At 45.8% G+C, this 17,246-nt stretch overlaps 1 protein-coding gene across 22 annotated transcripts in view; it reads left to right on the top strand.

Annotated features, from left to right (window-relative positions):
* ATXN7L1 (ataxin 7 like 1) overlaps positions 1-17,246 on the top strand; it is a 266,375-nt gene that overhangs the window by 190,438 nt on the left and 58,691 nt on the right. Inside the window, exons 1-2 of one of the 22 annotated variants that reach the window (XM_063725770.1) lie at positions 4,926-5,773; positions 6,765-6,883. The exons of 16 other annotated variants lie outside the window; for them this stretch is intronic. Coding sequence is in view for 3 of the 6 variants with exons in the window: in XM_063725768.1 (XP_063581838.1) it covers positions 7,842-7,887 (46 nt within the window). In the remaining 3 variants the exon portion in view is untranslated. Of the gene's footprint in view, positions 1-4,924; positions 5,774-6,764; positions 6,884-6,932; positions 7,888-14,028; positions 14,640-17,246 lie in introns of those variants that run through there. 5 more of the 22 variants (XM_063725772.1, XM_063725768.1, XM_063725773.1 and 2 more) reach the window with 5 other exon arrangements.

The following is a 17,246-nucleotide window of genomic DNA, read 5'->3' as shown; positions in this document are numbered from 1 at the left end:
TGTTCAAAGGCCACTGTTGCACCGAGGGATGTATCGAGTTGCCCACTTGGGCCTGTCCTCGTCCACGTTGTGTATGAGCACTTGGAAGAAGATTGGCGTTGATGGCAGGCTGATCGAGGTTTCAGGTGGTAGATTTGGGAGGGAGAGCAGATTATGTTAATGAATCAGATTCCAAAAACATCTCAACAGACTGGAGCAGTAGACTGAATCCAACAAGATGACATTTTTAAAGGATACCTGTGGATTTGCAGCTTGGCAGCCAAATGTGTGAAATAAAACTTAGAGATGAGGCAGCTATCAGAAATAAAAAATCTAGACTGGATCTCTGGCTGCATTAATAGGAGAATAATGTCCAGAACAGATCTGTAGAAGCTGGTCAGACCCCATCTGTAATGCTCTCCCTTCTGAGTTCCATGGTCTGTGAAGAACAAGAGCAGCCAAGAGAACCGAGATCAGGAAGTAATGAAAATGATGCTTTGTAAGGAATAGTTTAAGAAGACATCTCAGGGTGTTTAGCCTGAGAGAAGGAAGTTTCAAGGAACAAACATTTGGCAAGATGTTCCATGGAAGAGGGATTAGACTGGTTCATATTGACTCCCACAACGCAGACATGGGATTCATGAGTGGTCATTACATGGGAGCTTGGCATAAAGGAGAATTCTCCAACAGTCAGGACTGAACTCGGGAGGTGCCACTAAACTGGCACTAAACTGGCACACTTACCTGGCTCACCGCTTATCTGGCACACTGCTTACCTGATGCACCGCCCTAGATGGAGCCTGCGGTGAAGCCATGCCTGGCAGCCCCTGGGCAGGAGTGTGGATGGCGACTGCACTCCTGGAGAAGGGGGCCTGCAGAGAATGGTTACCTGTGGGGTTTTTCTTGCCTGTTGAGAATCTGTTAGTCCCAACTTCAAGGTCTAAGACCTGAGTCCATGGGATAATGATGATTACTTTGTGGAAATGGCGGCTGTATCAGGGATGAACGATCAGGTTGGCAAGAGGAAGAGCTGTGCCTCAGTGTCCCATTTGTAAATAGCTAGTGGAGCCTGTGTTCGTGTGTGTGCATGTGCGTGTGTTTATGTGTGGTGGCATTGGTAGTGGTGGTGGTAGTTGTTTGAATTCAGAGGGGTTTTTTTGGTTTGTTTTGAGACGGAGTCTCACTCTGTCACCCAGGCTGGAGTGCAGTGGTACAATCTCAGCTCACTACAACCTCCACCTCCTGATTCAAGCGATTCTGCCTCAGCCTCCTGAGTATCTGGGATTACAAGTGTGCACCACCACGCTCGGCTAATTTTTGTATTTTTAGTAGAAACAAGGTTTCACCATGTTGGCCAGGTGGGTCTTGAACTCCTGACCTTAAGTGATCTGCCACCCCGGCCTCCCAAATTTCTGGGGTTACAGGCGTGACCCACTGCGCCTGGCCCTGAATTCAGGTTTTATTTTATGAAGTAAGGGCACTAAAACCAAAACAACACCCCCTAAAGAGTAACAAAGCACCAACCAATCTATCTTCATTATCAATACGTAAAGGAGATCCTAACGCAGAAACGTAGGGAGGACGTAAACTCAGAAAAATCTGTATGTACATGTGCATGTATATGCATGTGTGTGTTTATGTATCACATTGTTTAAGACAAATTAACACTTCTTTGTGGACCCAAATTGGTAGCATTAGCGTTTGGGAACTGCTGTCTTAGAGTGCCTGTTTGCTGTATCCTGCTGGCTGCCTTAATTACCTTAACTTAAAAATTACCTCCTTTAAGTGATTTCAGAAAGGGTTTTAAAGGTAACTCAGTTATCTTGAAACTAATTGTTCTGCTGTAAATTATCCTTGCTCTTACTTTCTGCAGGCTTTTTTAAAATTTGGATGAAATTCACAAAACATAAAGCTAACTGTTTTAAACTGAACAATTCAGTGGCATTTAGTACATTGGCAATGTTGTGCAACCACCACTTCTATCTAGTTCCAAAATGTTTCATCACACTCCAAAATAAAACCTCATACCCATTAAGCAGTTATTCCCCCTCCCCCACCACATACAGCCCCTGCTAATCACCAATCTGCTTTTTGTATCTGTGGATTTACCTATTCTGGACATTTCATTTAAATGGAATCATACTATATATATATATATGATCTTTTGTGTCTGGCTTCTTTCATTTACCATCATGTTTTTGAGACTCATTTGTATTGTAGCATGTATCATGCTTCATTCCTTTTTATGGCTGAGTATTCTTTTATTGTATGTATGTAGCACAATTTTTGTTTATCCACTCATCCACGGATGGGCGTTTGGGTTGTTTCCAATTTTTTGGCTCTTAAGAATAGAGCAGCTATGAATATTTGTGGACACGGATTTGTGTGAGTATCTGTTTTCAATTCCTTTGGATATATACCTAGGAGTGGAATTTTGGTCCATATGGTAATTCTATATTTAACTTTTTTATTAAAAAATTAATTGTGGTGAAATATGCTTAACGTGAAATTTACCCACCTTAATTTTTAACGTACAGTTCTGTGGCATTAAGTATCTTCACATTGTTATGCAACCATCAGCACCATCCTCTCTTGAACTCTTTGTTTTTTGTTTTTTATTCTGAGACAGGGTCTAGCTCTGTCACCCAGGCTGGAGTACAGTGATCTCGGCTTACTACAACCTCCGCCTCCTGGATTCAAGCCATCCTCCCACCTCAGCCTCCCCAGTAGCTGGGACTACAGGTGCACACCACCATGCCCAGCTAATTTTTGTATTTTTTGTGGAGAAAGGGTTTTGCCATATTACTCAGGCTGGTCTCAATCTCCTGAACTCAAAAGATCCTCCTGCCTCGGCCTCTCAAAATGCTGGGATTACAGGTGTGAGCCACTGCCCCTAGCCCTCTCCTGAACTCTTTATCTTGCAAAACTGAAACTCTATACCCATTGAACAATAACCCCCCCATTCCTCCTCCCTTACAATCCCTGACAACCGCCATTCTGTCTATGAATTTGACTATCTCGAGTACCTCATATAAGTGGAATCATACATTATTTGTCTTTTTGTGACTGGATTATTTCACTTAGCATAATGTCCCCAAAGTTTGTCCAGGTTGTAGCATATGTCAGAATTTCCTTTTTATGGCTGAAAAACATTCCATTATAGGATTCTCTATTCATTCATTGATAGACACTTGAGTTGCTTCCACCTTTTGACTATTGTGAGTAATACTGCTATGAATGTGGGTATACCCACATTTGAGATACCAATTCTTTTGCATATATATCCAGAAGTGATATTGCTAGATCGTGTGATCACGTGCTGACTCAATTTTTAATTCTTTGAGGAACTGCCATACTCTTCTTCATAGTGGCTGTACCATTTTACATTCCCAACAACAGTGCACGAGGGATCCAACTTCCCCACTTCCTCACCAAGACTTGTTATTTTCATTGTTTGTTAACAGCCATCCCAGTGGGTGTGAAATGATACCTCACTGTGATTTCAATCTGCATTTCCCTAATGACTGGTGACTGGAGTCATTAGTGGGCACCACCACACCCAGCTAATGTTTGTATTTTTAGTAGAGACGGGGGTTTCAACGTATTGGCCAGGCTGGTCTCGAACTCCTGACTTCGTGATCCACCTGCCTCAGCCTCCCAAAGTGCTGGGATTACAGGCGTGAGCAACCATGCCCAGCCCTTTGCCCATTTTTAAATTAGATTGAACCTGCCTGTTTTTGTATTTAGAGTTACGGTTCTAAACTTGCTGCTCTTCAGAAGCTGGAGTAAATATTGCATCTTATTATCCTAACCCACATGTTTGCTGAGAACTTAGGCTACCTCAGGTGTAAGGCTACCAAGAGCCTACACGGGCACCTGAGATAGGGAGGGAGAGCAGGGCTGCAAGAGGCAGGGGCCAATGCTCTAGAAGGTCCAGATTGGTCTGGGAGAGCTGGCCCAAGAGTAGCTGTTCCCATCTCTGTCCTCCAGGTCATCCTGGAACTCTTTGCAGAGATACTAGGAAAGCAACTCACGTTTGTCTCTGGAAAGACACAGGTTCCCAGGCCTCGGGCCTGCCCTTTCATCTGTGTTTCTTCTAAGCATTGCAACATCCAGAAGGCCTCTACTCCACAGTCCCCTGGGTGAAGGGAATGTGCCCAGGGGCCCTTGACCTGCTAGCCTGGGATCAGGGAACAACGCCCACAGCCTAACTCTTGGGAACAGACAATCTCCAGCCAAAGCTGCAAATGACTGAAAACGAGGGCTGGTCAGATGGGTGGTCAGTTTATACCCCCTCGACACCCCCCTACTACATTCCAAACAAATTGAACTGTGGAAACTAGTTCTGCTTTGCCAGCCAGCACAACTCCCTCTCAATCTGAAACTGATGAATTCTCCTCAATTCTGGGAAGAAACTCTCTCAACAAGAGGGGAAAATGAAGCCAAGAACCCAGAAGTCCAGTTATGTTCTCCCTGAATAATTCTCCCACGGGGGACTCACTGTCTCTGGCTTTGGTTATGTTTTCAAGTGGCTGAAGGGATGGTCCCCACAGGAGACCATCTTACATAGGCAGTCATTATAATGCCCTCTCTAATCTCTCTAATGCCTAGTAGGCTCTGCCTAGCTTGTGTGTGATGAGAGGAAGTGTGTGATCATGACGTGAGGGAGTGCTGTCTCCCCACAGTCCAAAATTCTCCAGGAAAGTCGTACTTTTGAGTCTTGGAATACTTTTGTATCTTAAAGGTTTAATTTTTTTTTTTTTTTTTACTAAAAGGCATGTATCCCTTAGCTAAGGTTGATTTAATATTCATCAGGTAATAACCAGGTTTTACAAAGAAATGTTGGATGCCACACAGGAGAGGTCCTAGTAGAAGACAAAGATGCGCAAAACATACTTTGCCACTGTTTTTTTTTTAAATTTGCATCACAGAAAATTAACCGTTTTAAAATGTACAATTCAGTGGTATTGAGTACATTCACAATGTTGTGTAACCACCACCCCTAAAGAAGACCCCTGTGCCCATTAAGCAGTCACTCCCCCCACCTTCTTTTCCCAGCCTGCCCCTGACAACCACAAGTCTGCTTTCTGTCTCTATGCTTTTACCTATTCTGGACATTTCATATAACGTGTGGCCTTTGTGAACCATTGTTTTGGTAGGCATTCTCCCCCCTCCAAAGCTACTGTCCTTGGCCAAGATCAGGGACTAAACTTTCTAAATATCCAGAATAAATGAGATCTCCCTGCTTAAATCAATAGTTCCAACAACCCACAAAAGTATTTTCCAATCATTATAATGACGTCTCTACTCTCTCTAAGGCATAGTGCTAGGTAATGAAGTGGACTCTGCCTATCAAGATGGACAGGCCCTGAGCGAAGAGGGAGTGGGAAGGCCTGAGGTGTCTTCAGGCTGCCTGGTGACCCGGGACCCGGGACCTAGGCCAGACAGACAGCAGCTCCGGGGCTGCGGGAAGGCCCAGCCCTGCACACACAGCGCTGGCTCTGATACTCCTCTGAGGAGCCTGCTGCCTCTGACCACACCTTGTGTGTGCGGTTCAGGAATACCCAAGTTCATCTGCCAAATTCAGGATACAACCCTGACTGTTCCGGGCTTTTCTTTCTGCCTTTCCCTAATCTCGTCTGGGCGTGCTCTCTTAAAGGGGAAGTGGTGTGTTCTGACTGGCCAGGGCCCTCATCCAGGAGCCAGGAAACATCTACTACCACGAGTCGCATTGCCCAGCGTGTCACTGGCTCAGCCTCCTTATCCAAACGGCAAGGCGGCCTCCCCGGGATGTGTAAGTGTGAGCGCAGGGCACGAGGGCCACACAGGACGGCGTGGGGCTGGGCGCAGGTCACGGAACAGAGATCCTGGCAGGCAGATCATGCTGGCAGCCCACGAGCCATTTAGCAAGATGAGTGTTAGCATAGACAGTGCTCTCGGTCTGTGGGCTGGAGCTGGAGCCGAGACAGGGCTGAGGCGGGGAGCGGGGAGAGTAGCTGCCTCAGAAAGAGGTCAGGAGTAGGAGGCTGGGTTGGGGACCAGTCTATTTTGGACAGCCCTTCTGGAGGCACCAGCCTCCGGCCTGAGAAGGAGTGGAGTGGAAAATTTTCTAGCACACCTTTCAGAGCACCGGGAAGCCAGCTGCAATGAACCTTCCCGGCGTGTCAACCCCAATGCCCCACGTTTATGTCCCTGTATTATCTACTCAGTGCACTTATCTACTCAGCCATTGTGTTTCTTTGTTGTTTTTATATGTACTTTGTGTTAAGACATGTTCAGGGTCCTTTCTATTCAAACTGTACAAATTGCTTGAAACTAGCACCCTGATTTTTTCCTTCTTTCCTGTCCACGATGGGCCTTGTCCAGTGCGTGCACACTGCAGGCCCTGAATCAACGCAGGCGACTGGCCCACAGGTGGACTGACGGGCTCACTAGGATGCTGGGCAGCGTGTCTGGCTGGTTTCTAGCTAGGGCTCTGTTTCCTGTGTACCCAGAGAAATAAAGGGGAAAAAGCACACCCACTCACACACACAGTCAGTGCCTAACTAAATGCCACAAGTGAGTGACTGGTGGCAGGAAAATAGACCCTTTGCTGTGTTTTAGGCCCCTTTCTGTCCTGGGATTTTGTTTGTGTGGTAGTGATGGTTGATCTTAAATCATGTAAAAAGTTTGTTTTCACCAAAATAACTCAGACCTTTTGCTTCTAAAGAAGGGAGAGAGAAGGGGGCCAGAAAGGGGAAAAAAAAAAAAAAAAAGTATGTGTCTCTGTACGCATATGTTGACAGGGCATAACCACACCCTACTTCAAGACAACTTCCTGTTTGCCGCTGCCAACTGCCACTCCAAGGAGAACAGAAATGGTTCCGTTATTAGTGGCTGCTGTGGGACCACGACAGTCTGTGGGGTGAGTGGCTTTGAGCGACACCATGAGCTTAGCAGTGAGGGAGACTTTTCACCTTCTCTTGTAAGAGACCATGGCCCTGTGCTGTTGAAAGTAGACACGTACAGTAGAAATAAAGCAGTGGTGGCCTTTCATCAGCCTGTGGTCCTTAAACAGTGTGCTCCCATAGGATTCTTGTAAGTGGAATAATTTAATTCAGGGGCAGGGATAAGGCTGAGAACTGCCTACTGAGGAAAGCTACTACCTGTGTGTGTGTTTTTAATGGACATTGTCATGTATCAGGGGAACTTAATGTTAAGCGCCTCCCATGAGTTGGCACTGTGGTAGCCACCTTCCACATGTTATCAATCCTCCCAACACCCATTTATTCCACAGTGAATAGAGTGAGTGCTCTTGAGGGCAAAAAACCCTGTGCTAAACGCTGGAGATAAAAGAGTAAACAGGACACCTGCCCTCCAGGTGTGTCCAGGCACAGGACACTTAGACCAGTAAACCAGTAATTACAGCGTGTGATGTGCGCTAAGATGAGGGACTCAGTGTGCTCAAGCACCTGTCCTGTTGTAACTCCATGATGTGGGTATTATTGTCCCCATTTTACAGGTAAGGAGACTGGGGCTCAGGGGGTTAAGTTATTTCCCCAGGTCCCAGAGCTAATGAGTGACAGAGCTGGGATTTGAGCCCAGATCTTTCTGATTCCAAAGACAGCGTGTTTGGTCCGCATTTTCAGTGACTCCCGAAGCTCATGGAGCATGAAAATCACCTCAGGACCTTTTAAAAAATCACAGATTTGGGGGCCCTGGCCCTGCTGTCCAAAAGTAAAGAAGTGGCTGCTGCACTGTGTGTTCTCTGATGTGGAAGTGCAGCCTGGCACCTGCTCTGCCTCCTGCAGCCAGGATCCTCCCTCCACAGGGCCTGGCAAGCCATGAGGCCTTAGCTTAAGGCACCAGGGCAAAGGCCACTGATGCTGCCTCAAGACAGCGTTGGGAAGATTCGGTCCAGCTGTTCAGGTATTTTTATTTATTTATTTTAAAATTTCAGCTTTTAGATTCAAGGGGTACATGTGCAGGTTTGTTTTTTGGGGTTTGTTTTTGTTTTTGTTTTTGTTTTTGAGACAGAGTCTTACTCTGTTGCTCAGGCTGGAGTGGAGTGTCACAATCTTGGTTCATTGCTACCTCCACCTCCCAGGTTCAAGCACTTCTCCTGCTTCGGCCTCCCGAGTAGCTGGGATTACAGACACATGCCACCACACCTGGCTAATTTTTGTATTTTTAGTAGAGATGGAGTTTTCCCATGTGGGCCAGGCTGGTCTTGAACTCCTAACCTCAAGTGGTCCACCTGCCTCGGCCTCCCAAAGTGCCAGGATTACAGGTGTGAGCCACCATGCCCAGCCATTTTATCAGGTATTTTAAACATTGGGAATCCCAGCTCGTGGATCTTCTCCCCAAGATCCTGGGGTCTGTGGCTCCCCCGTGCCCAGGTCCAGCTGTCTGCCATACCTGTCCCATCAGTGCTCTGGGGGTGAAATCAGCTGTGTCATCCTAAGGTAGAATTCAACAGCTTATCTGCAAGCTGGTAGCCCCCAGTTTTCACCAAAGCTGTGGTGACTCCTGTGTTTAAACGCATGTGACTTGTGCGGTGTATGTTTGTGGTTTTGGAGGGGGCTACTCTGATGGAGAAGTTCAGTGCCATGCATGTGGAGTCCTTGTCACCCCTCTACTACCACTGGGCCCAGACCGTGGGGAGCAGATAGAGCCATAAAAGGCCTCATGTTATGAAGAGGATCGTGGCTCTGGCTCCAGGTGGAGTCCGGCAGACTCAGGTCCTTCGGGCAGCAGCTTGCCTTCTGAGGGCCACGTCCGTTCTCCTCCACTCAGAGTGACAACTGTGGCAGCGAGCCAGGATCTGGAGAGTGCTGTCCCCTGAGCATAGGAAGCCCTCTGATTACAAAGGTCTAGCAGTGACAGCAACCTATTGTATCATCACTGTAATAAACCAGGGCTCATAGCCCAGTGTCTGGCACATGGTAGGTGCCAAGGAAATGCTAAGAAAAAAAAAAAAAAGAGTGAATGAATGAAATAGGTTTCATTTTAACCCATATTTTTGTCTCCTTCCTGCATTTGTATTTGCACCTACTTTCTCTCCTCCACCTCTTCTGCTTAAGGATATGTTAGTGTTTTGTTGTTGTCTGTTTTTATCTTCTTGGATGAATTTAAACAGCTTTAAAAAAGACAGAGCCTATTAAGCAGTGTATCTTATATCATTCTCTGTTTTCCTCATCATCATGTATTTATCAAGTGCTTTTCTTTTTTTTTCTTTTTTTTTTTTTTTGAGATGGGGTCTCGTTCTGTCACCAGGCTGGAGTGCAGTGGCGTGATCTCAGGTCACTGCAACCTCTGCCTCCCAGGTTCAAGCAATCCTCCCACCTCCACCTCCCGAGTAGCGGGAATTACAGGCACGCACCACCACACCTGGCTAATTTGTCTGTATTTTTAGTAGAGACGGGGTTTCACCATGTTGGCCAGGCTGGTCTCAAACTCCTGACCTCAAGTGATCCACCCACCTCGGCCTCCCAAAGTGCTGGGATTACAGGAGTGAGCCACCGCACCCAGCCTCAAATATTTTTCTTTAAGTAGTGATTAGTCTCTACATACTATTGGTGCCATTTTGAATTTCCTTGTGAATGTGAGTGTACTATTTTGCATACATTTTCTTAGGTTGAGATAACTCTCTTACCTGTCTCCTACCAATTGCTTTATTATGGATTATTCAGGTTGTAGTATTTTTTTTTTAACTGTAGTAAACAGTGCTGAGAATATCTTTGAACTTTTTTTTTCCCTTTGGGATATTTCCTGGAGGCCTATTTTCCAAACTAACATTACCAGATTACCAGATGAAAGACTATGGATGCTTTTTAGTTCCTGTTATTATCACCAGGTTGCTCTCCAGAAAAATGTAATCCCTTGAAAGTACCGCTGGCAAGGTGTACATGTGCTTGTCTCCCCACAGATTCTATTTCTGTGATTTTTCCTTTTAGCTAGGCTAGGTGTCTTGTGAGGGCATCCCTGGGGGCTGATGGAAGTATTTCAGGGCCCTGGAAAGCCCCTGGGACTCCCCAGATCCTGCCCAATAGTGGTGATGCCAGAAATTTGCACCTTAGTATAAATGACAAATAGAAGAGGAGGAGGAAGGGGGAATGCCACCACAGGGGAAAAGTTAAAAAGGATCCTAAGTTACATGACTTCACAGCAGCTCTGGAATGGGAAATGCCCTTGTAAGAATCATCCCAGTTGCATTTCTAAAGTGTGGAGGGAAGGGAACGTCCCAGGCAGGGTGGCATGGTAGAAAGGGCATTGGCTCTGGGGCCGGGCAAGCCTGGGCTTTCCTGCCAGCTGCTGAGGTCTGCGTGACCTTGGTCTTGTTTCACAATCTTGCTAAGCTTTAATTTCCCCATCTGATATCTAAGAAGAAAAAAAAATAATAGTAATTTCCCCATCTGTAACAAGGCAACTAATGGTATCATACCACATGGTAGGGTTGTTGGGTAGATGAGCTGGTGAGTGAAAAGCAGCTTACACAGTGCCTGATATATAGTAGGTACTCAAGAAAGCCTGCTTTCCCTCCTAACTGAATGAATGTGCATGGGGTGACCAGATGACCAAGAAACCATCCAAGAGCCTAGGGATTTGGGAACTGAGCTGGCATTGGTGTGAACAGTGTAGACCACAGGCCCACACTCATATTTGTCAAAAGAACTTAGTGCCCAAGATAGTTCATGTTGCCCAGCAGTGGGTAGGAGGTGAAGAGGGGTAAAGAAGACCTAGTATAACCTGTGCTTAAGGAACGCCTCCTCGGCTCCTCAGCCCTGCCATCTTTTAAAGAGGTACCGCAGTCTGAGAAGGGAATGGGCACTCCAGAAAAGCTCACAAGCATTCCTGGCATGGGAACTCCTTGGCACAGCTCTGCCTGCATTCGCAGCCTGTCCTATCACCTGACTTTCCTGTGTCTTCATTTCCTCCTCTGCTGAGCAAGGCTGATTCAATACCCCGCCTTACACCATGGCAGTAAGTTTAGTATCTAACTACGATGGTGACAAATGAGACGACAGGCCCAGGTTCTAGCCCAAGCTCCTCCACTTAATAGTCTTATGACTTTGGGCAAGTTTCTCAAATGCAGTCTGTCTCCATTTCCACAGCTGGGGGGAATCGTTACCTCACCAAGCGGCTGTAAGTACAGCTGGCCTGGCTCCTGGCACGGCTCCCAGTGCCAAGGTGCCAGCGCTGCCTCTCTCTCCAACTCCAGTTTACTTTTGGAAGAAGGTCCCTTGGAAATCAGGGTGTTTATAGGCAGCATCCTGACTGCAGCTACGAAAGCAGATTGAACCCACTGATAAGATAGAAGCTCGCTAATGACTTGCCAAGCACCTGCCCTCAAAAGTAGGGGCTGAAGGAGACTCCATGCTGTCAAGTAAGTAAGCCAGGTGCTGGCCTAAGCCCAAGTGTGCTTACACAACCATGGCAGGCCACAAGCGACTGTGGTGCTCAAAGTCTATTGGGAGGGGGTTGGTCCCTTAAAAGCCATATTGGAAAATTCTCAACAAGTTCTTTCTAAAAATGGTGCAGGGAGCCACCTTGAGTATTTGCGGCCGGCTCAGCCATTCATGAGGCATCTGTGCTAAGGTTTTAAATACAGGACACTGATGCTGCAAGTATGAAAATATCTCCATGAATAAGCGAATGGGGAAGGGAACACTCTGAATTTTTACTGAAATGGAATTGCCTGAGAACTTGATGGATTTTATCTTCAGAGAGTGAGGGGAGCAAACTGGAGGACACCAGGGCTCCCCACGCCTATCAGATATTTGGGATGCTGACAGCTGGTGTCTGCAAGCTCCCTGCTTGGCTGATCTCCAGGACTGCCCCTGGAGTTGCACCTGGATGTTTAAGGAGGCTGTGGGGAAGAAGGTGGTCTTGAAACAGTCAGTTGCTGAGGCCTTGGCCTGGACTTCCTGTGGTGGAAATGCACAAAAGTAAAAGGATTTGGCTTTTCACTACTTTGGTACCGAGGCCCCCAGCTCTTTGTGATTGAGGTCTTAGGCAATGGTATGAGCTGCTGACTGGCACCTGCCAGCTGCCTAACACCTAAAAGGTGTTTCTTCCTGTCCCTAGGAGAGTCAGGTGCCCTGCTGAAATGCCCACAGGCACTGGGAAAGGGGAGGTCCCGCTGGCTCTTTCAGACTCCTCCTATCCATAGCAGAATCTTCGAGGATTCCAAGGTGGTAGAGCCCAGAGTTAAGATAGGGGCTCTGAAAACATCCCCAGATCTGATGTTTTCTAGCTCTGTGACCTTAAGCAACTCATTGTATCTCTGAGCCTCAGGAATTATACCTCAAGGAAATAATTCTAAATCACTTTTTAAATCAGTTTTTTAAAAGACAAATAGTAGGTCAACAGTAAGAGAATAGCTAAATAATCTACAGCACATTAATGATTGAATATTACCTAACAGTTTAAAATGGCAAGTATGTGGGAATTTGATATGTATATGCAGAATAATGTTAGTTGACAAGGAATAGTCCAAAATATCCATTGATTACAGCTTTGTTAATAGAACTTACCTGTAGAAAAGAGAAACTAGTAGTGCCTCTCTTTTTTTGGGGGGGCAGGGGATGGAGTCTCACTCTGTCGCCTAGGCTGGAGTGCAGTGGCATGATCTCAGCTCACTGCAGCCTCCGCCTCCAGGGTTCAAGTGATTCTCCTGCCTCAGCCTCCTGAGTAGCTGGGATTACAAGCGCCTGCCACCACACCCAGCTAATTTCTGTATTTTTAGTAGAGACCGGGTTTTACCATGTTGCTCAGGCTAGTCTCGAACTCCTGACCTCGTGTTCCGCCCACCTGGGCCTCCCAAAGTGCTGGAATTACAAGCGTGAGCCACCACGCCTGGCCGTGCCTCTCTTAAGGTATTATAAAAATGAAATGCTATAAGGTAAATCAAGTGTTTAGAAGAGTTCCTGGCACATAAGAAAAAAAAAATTCTTTTTTTTTTTTTTTTTTGAGACAGGGTCTCTCACTCTGTCATTCAGGCTGGAGTGCAGTGGAGCAATCTCAGCTCACTGCAGCCTTGACCTCCCAGGCTCAAGCAATCCTCCCACCTCAGCCTCCTAAGTAGCTGGGACTAAAGGCGCACACCTGGCTGATTTTTTTAATTTTTTGTAGAAGCAGGGTTTCACCATGTTACCCAGCTAGTTTTGAACTCCTGAGCTCAAGCAATCTGCCCGCCTCAGCCTCCCAAAGTGCGGGAATTACAGACATGAGCCACTGTACCCACCTGAAAAATCTTAAACTATTATTACTATTGATCAAAGGACAGAACGGGTGAGAGCAGAGGTTGCTGGTTCAAGATCATTCACTGAGGTTGTTATTGATGTATTGAATACTTAATTCTGCACAGGTGTTCTGATAGTGATTTTCTGTTTTTCCTAAAGTAGGTGAGTGGTGCTTATATTCAATATTAGCACAATAGATTGGTTTGGTCTTTCTGTCACATGGTCTGGAAAGAAATGTGTAGCAAGAGCTATAAAGCTGCAGCCTTTCACTTTGGGAATTATACCTCAAGGAAATAATTCTGAATCACGTTTTAAATAAATCTTTTTTTTTTTTTTTTTTTTGAGACGGAGTCTCACTCTGTTGCCCGGCTGGAGTGCAGTGGTGTAATCTAGGCTCACTGCAACCTCCGCCTCTCAGGTTCAAGCGATTCTCCTGCCACAGCCTCCTGAGTAGCTGAGATTACAGGCATGCACCACCAGATCCGGCTAATTTTTTTTTTTTTTTTTTTTTTTTTGAGACAGAGTCTCATTGTTGCCCAGGCTGGAGTGCAGTGGCACGATCTTGGCTCACTGCAAGCTCTGCCTCCCGGGTTCACGCCATTCTCCTGCCTCAGCCTCCCAAGTAGCTGGGACTACAGGCGCCTGCCACCTCGCCGGGCTAATTTTTTGTATTTTTAGTAGAGACGGGGTTTCACCGTGTTAGCCAGGATGGTCTCGATCTCCTGACCTCGTGATCCACCCGCCTTGGCCTCCAAAAGTGCTGGGATTACAGGCATGAGCCACCGCACCCGGCCGCACCCTGCTAATTTTTGTATTTTTAGTAGAGATGGGGTTTCACCATGTTGGCCAGGGTGGTCTCGATCTCTTGACCTTGTGATCCACCCACCTTGGCCTCCCAAAGTGCTGGGATTACAGGTGTCAGCCACCACGCCCGGCCAAATCAGTTTTTTTTTTTTTTTAAGATAAATAGTAGGTAGACAGCAAGAGAGTAGCTAAATAATCTGCACCGTGTTAATGATTGAATATTACCTAACAGTTTAAAATAGCAAGTTTGTGGGAATTTGATATGTATATGTAGAATGTTAGTTGACAAAGAATAGTCCAAAATATCCATTGATTGCAGTTTTGTTAATAAAGCTATACGCATTAACGAAGACTAAGAAAATTTAGAGGAAAGTGCTCTTTTTCTCTAAAATTGCTTAAGTATTAAATATTTTAACAATGAGTGATATAATGTACTACAAATTCTTTCTGGGCAGGGCAAATGGAATTAGAATAACTATAGGGATCTACCTTAGGCGGTCCCTTAATCAAAACATAGAAAGACATGATTAAGCCTCAAGTGGGTGAAGGCTTGTATCCGAATGATTGTAATGTACAGCAGGAGAGCTTCACTCAGAGAAACCTCACCTGCATAGCAGCGTCTTTTTGCAAGAGGTAAGACCCTGTCTTCTTCTATCACTAACATAACCCGCCTCCTCACCCACACAAAACTGTGTAAGTCCACTACAGGCAGGTCTTCATAGACTAGAGAAACAAAGATTGAATAGGTCTTTTTGTAAAATCCACTCACTCTGCCCTACCTGGGACATCAGTTCTACCCATTTTCGAAAGCTTAGTTACAGCTCACCTCCAGAGTGAATCCCTGACCACTGACTCTGTTAGTCCCTCCACTTTAATTTTTTTTTTTTTTTTTTTTTTTTTTTTTTTTTTTTTTTTTTTTGAGACGGAGTTTCGCTCTTGTTGCCCAGGCTGGAGTGCAATGGTGCGATCTCGGCTCACTGCAACCTCCACCTCCTGGTTTAAGCGATTCTCCTGCCTCAGCCTCCCGAGTAGCTGGGATTACAGGCATGCGCCACCACGCCCAGCTAATTTTGTATTTTGAGTAGAGACAGGGTTTCCCCATGTTGGTCTGGCTGGTCTCAAACTCCCAGCCTCAGGTGATCCACCCGCCTTGGCCTCCCAAAATGCTGGGATTACAGGCGTGAGCCACCGCGCTGGGCCTTTAAATTCTTATATGACCTTTCTCACCTGCACTGGTAGGGGGCAAGCTTGTTCCCATAGCTCAAAGATTGTGAGAGCCCTTCTGATTTAATTCAGTTTCACAAGTAGGACATACTGCTTTCGCCTATTTATTACAATACAAAATCACACATTAAACAACCAAAAAAACTTATATTAAGGGCAAAGGGCTGTCTTCAGGTTTTAATTAATATTCCCTCATTGCAACTTGTTCTTTCAATTGACAATTTAAGGCAAGTTTCTGAATCTAAAATATGAAACCAGGCATGGTGGCTCACACCTGTAATCCCAGCAGGCAGATCACTTGAGGTCAGGAGTTTGAAACCAGCCTGGCTAACATGGTGAAACCCTGTCTCTACTAAAAATACAAAAATAAGCCAGGCGTGGTGGTGCGCACCTGTAATCCCAGCTATTCAGGAGGCTGAGGCAGGAGAATTGCTTGAACCTGGAGACAGAGGTTGCAGTGAGCCAAGATCACACCACTGGACTCTAGCCTGGACAACAGAGCGAGACTGTCTCAAAAAACAAAATAAAATATGAAACCAAGAAAAAAGCTTAACCACTGATACAGTTGTTTTGTGTGCCAGATGTGGTAGCTCACCTGTAATCCCAACACTTTGCGAGGCCAAGGCAAGAGGATCTCTTCAGCCCAGGAGTTCAAGACCAGCCTGGGAACATAGAGAGACTTTGTCTCTGCAAAAAAAAAAAAAAAAAGTGTTTTCAGAGAGAGTCTTGCTCTGTTGCCCAGGCTGGAGTGCTCTGGTACAATCACAACTTGCTGTAGCCTCCACCTCCCAGGCTCAAGAGATCCACCCACCTTGGCCAGCCAAAGTGCCAGGTTTATAGGCATGAGCCACCATGCCTGGCCTTACCAAAAAAAGTTTTAATTAATAAGTAACCGGGGCCAGGCGCAGTGGCTCATGCCTATAATCCCAGCACTTTGGGAGGCTGAGACGGGCAAATCACTTGAGGCCAGGAGTTCAAGACTAGCCTGGCCAACATGATGAAACCCTATCTCTACTAAAAATATAAAAATTAGCCAGGCATGATGGTGCATGCCTATAATCCCAGCTACTTGGGAGACTGAGATCTTGAGAATCTTCAGCCTTGATTCTCCCAGGCTCAGGAGAATCGCTTGAGGTGGAGGCTGCAGTGAGATGAGATCCTGCCACTGCACTCCAGCCTGGGCCACAGAGCAAGACTCTATCTCAAAAGATAATATTAGTTAGCCGGGTATGGTGGCACACGCCTGTAGTCCCAGCTACTCAGAAGGCTGAGTTGGGAGGATCGCTTGAACTTGGAAGGCAGAGGTTGCAGTAAGCCATGATCGTGCCACAGCACTCTAGCCTGGGTGACAGAGTTTTTTTTCTGTCTCAAAAAAAAAGGTTTTTTCTGTAAATTTAGCAGCAGAATGTGTCAGCCAGAACCACTAACAAGAATTCTTTTAGAAGGTGATTGTAGAATCACTGACCTGGCCCATTTATTTTGTCCTTCATGGCACCCTTCCTTGTGATTTATCTTTGTTTACTTGCATAATTTTTAACCCTTAGTTTAGCAAAATAAAACGTATCTTCATTATTCAGGTTTATCTCCCCACCTAAACCAAGAAATATTTCTGTACATCCCACACCCACCCACCACCAGCTTTGAGTAAGTAATAGCAAAGGAGTGAATGAAGACTGCAGAAAAATCTAAAGCAGTAATGGTAAAAATCAAAATCTTACTTTCATATTGGAAGCCTCTGCCGAAAAAGAAATTGCTAAACAAGACATTTCTGAGAGGCAGAAAGTCGACAGACTTGAAGTAAGGAGACTTTGTTCTAGTCTCAGGATTGTCGCTAACTAGCTTTAACCTGAAGGCTGGCAACTGATAACCTCATCTATCAGAAAGATCATACTAGTTGACTTTTAAAATCCAGTTCTAACCTTTAGTGATAAGTTCTGCATTTTCTAATTTCCTGGATTCGAATTGTATTCACCTAGTTTCCTGCCTTCCTGAGAGGCAGGTAGGCCCATGTTCTCA

Source organism: Pongo abelii, chromosome 6 (assembly GCF_028885655.2).
Source record: "Pongo abelii isolate AG06213 chromosome 6, NHGRI_mPonAbe1-v2.0_pri, whole genome shotgun sequence".
Lineage (NCBI taxonomy): Eukaryota > Metazoa > Chordata > Mammalia > Primates > Hominidae > Pongo > Pongo abelii.
Note: the sequence above shows the minus strand (reverse complement) of the source record. Positions and strands in the feature narration are given on the sequence as shown.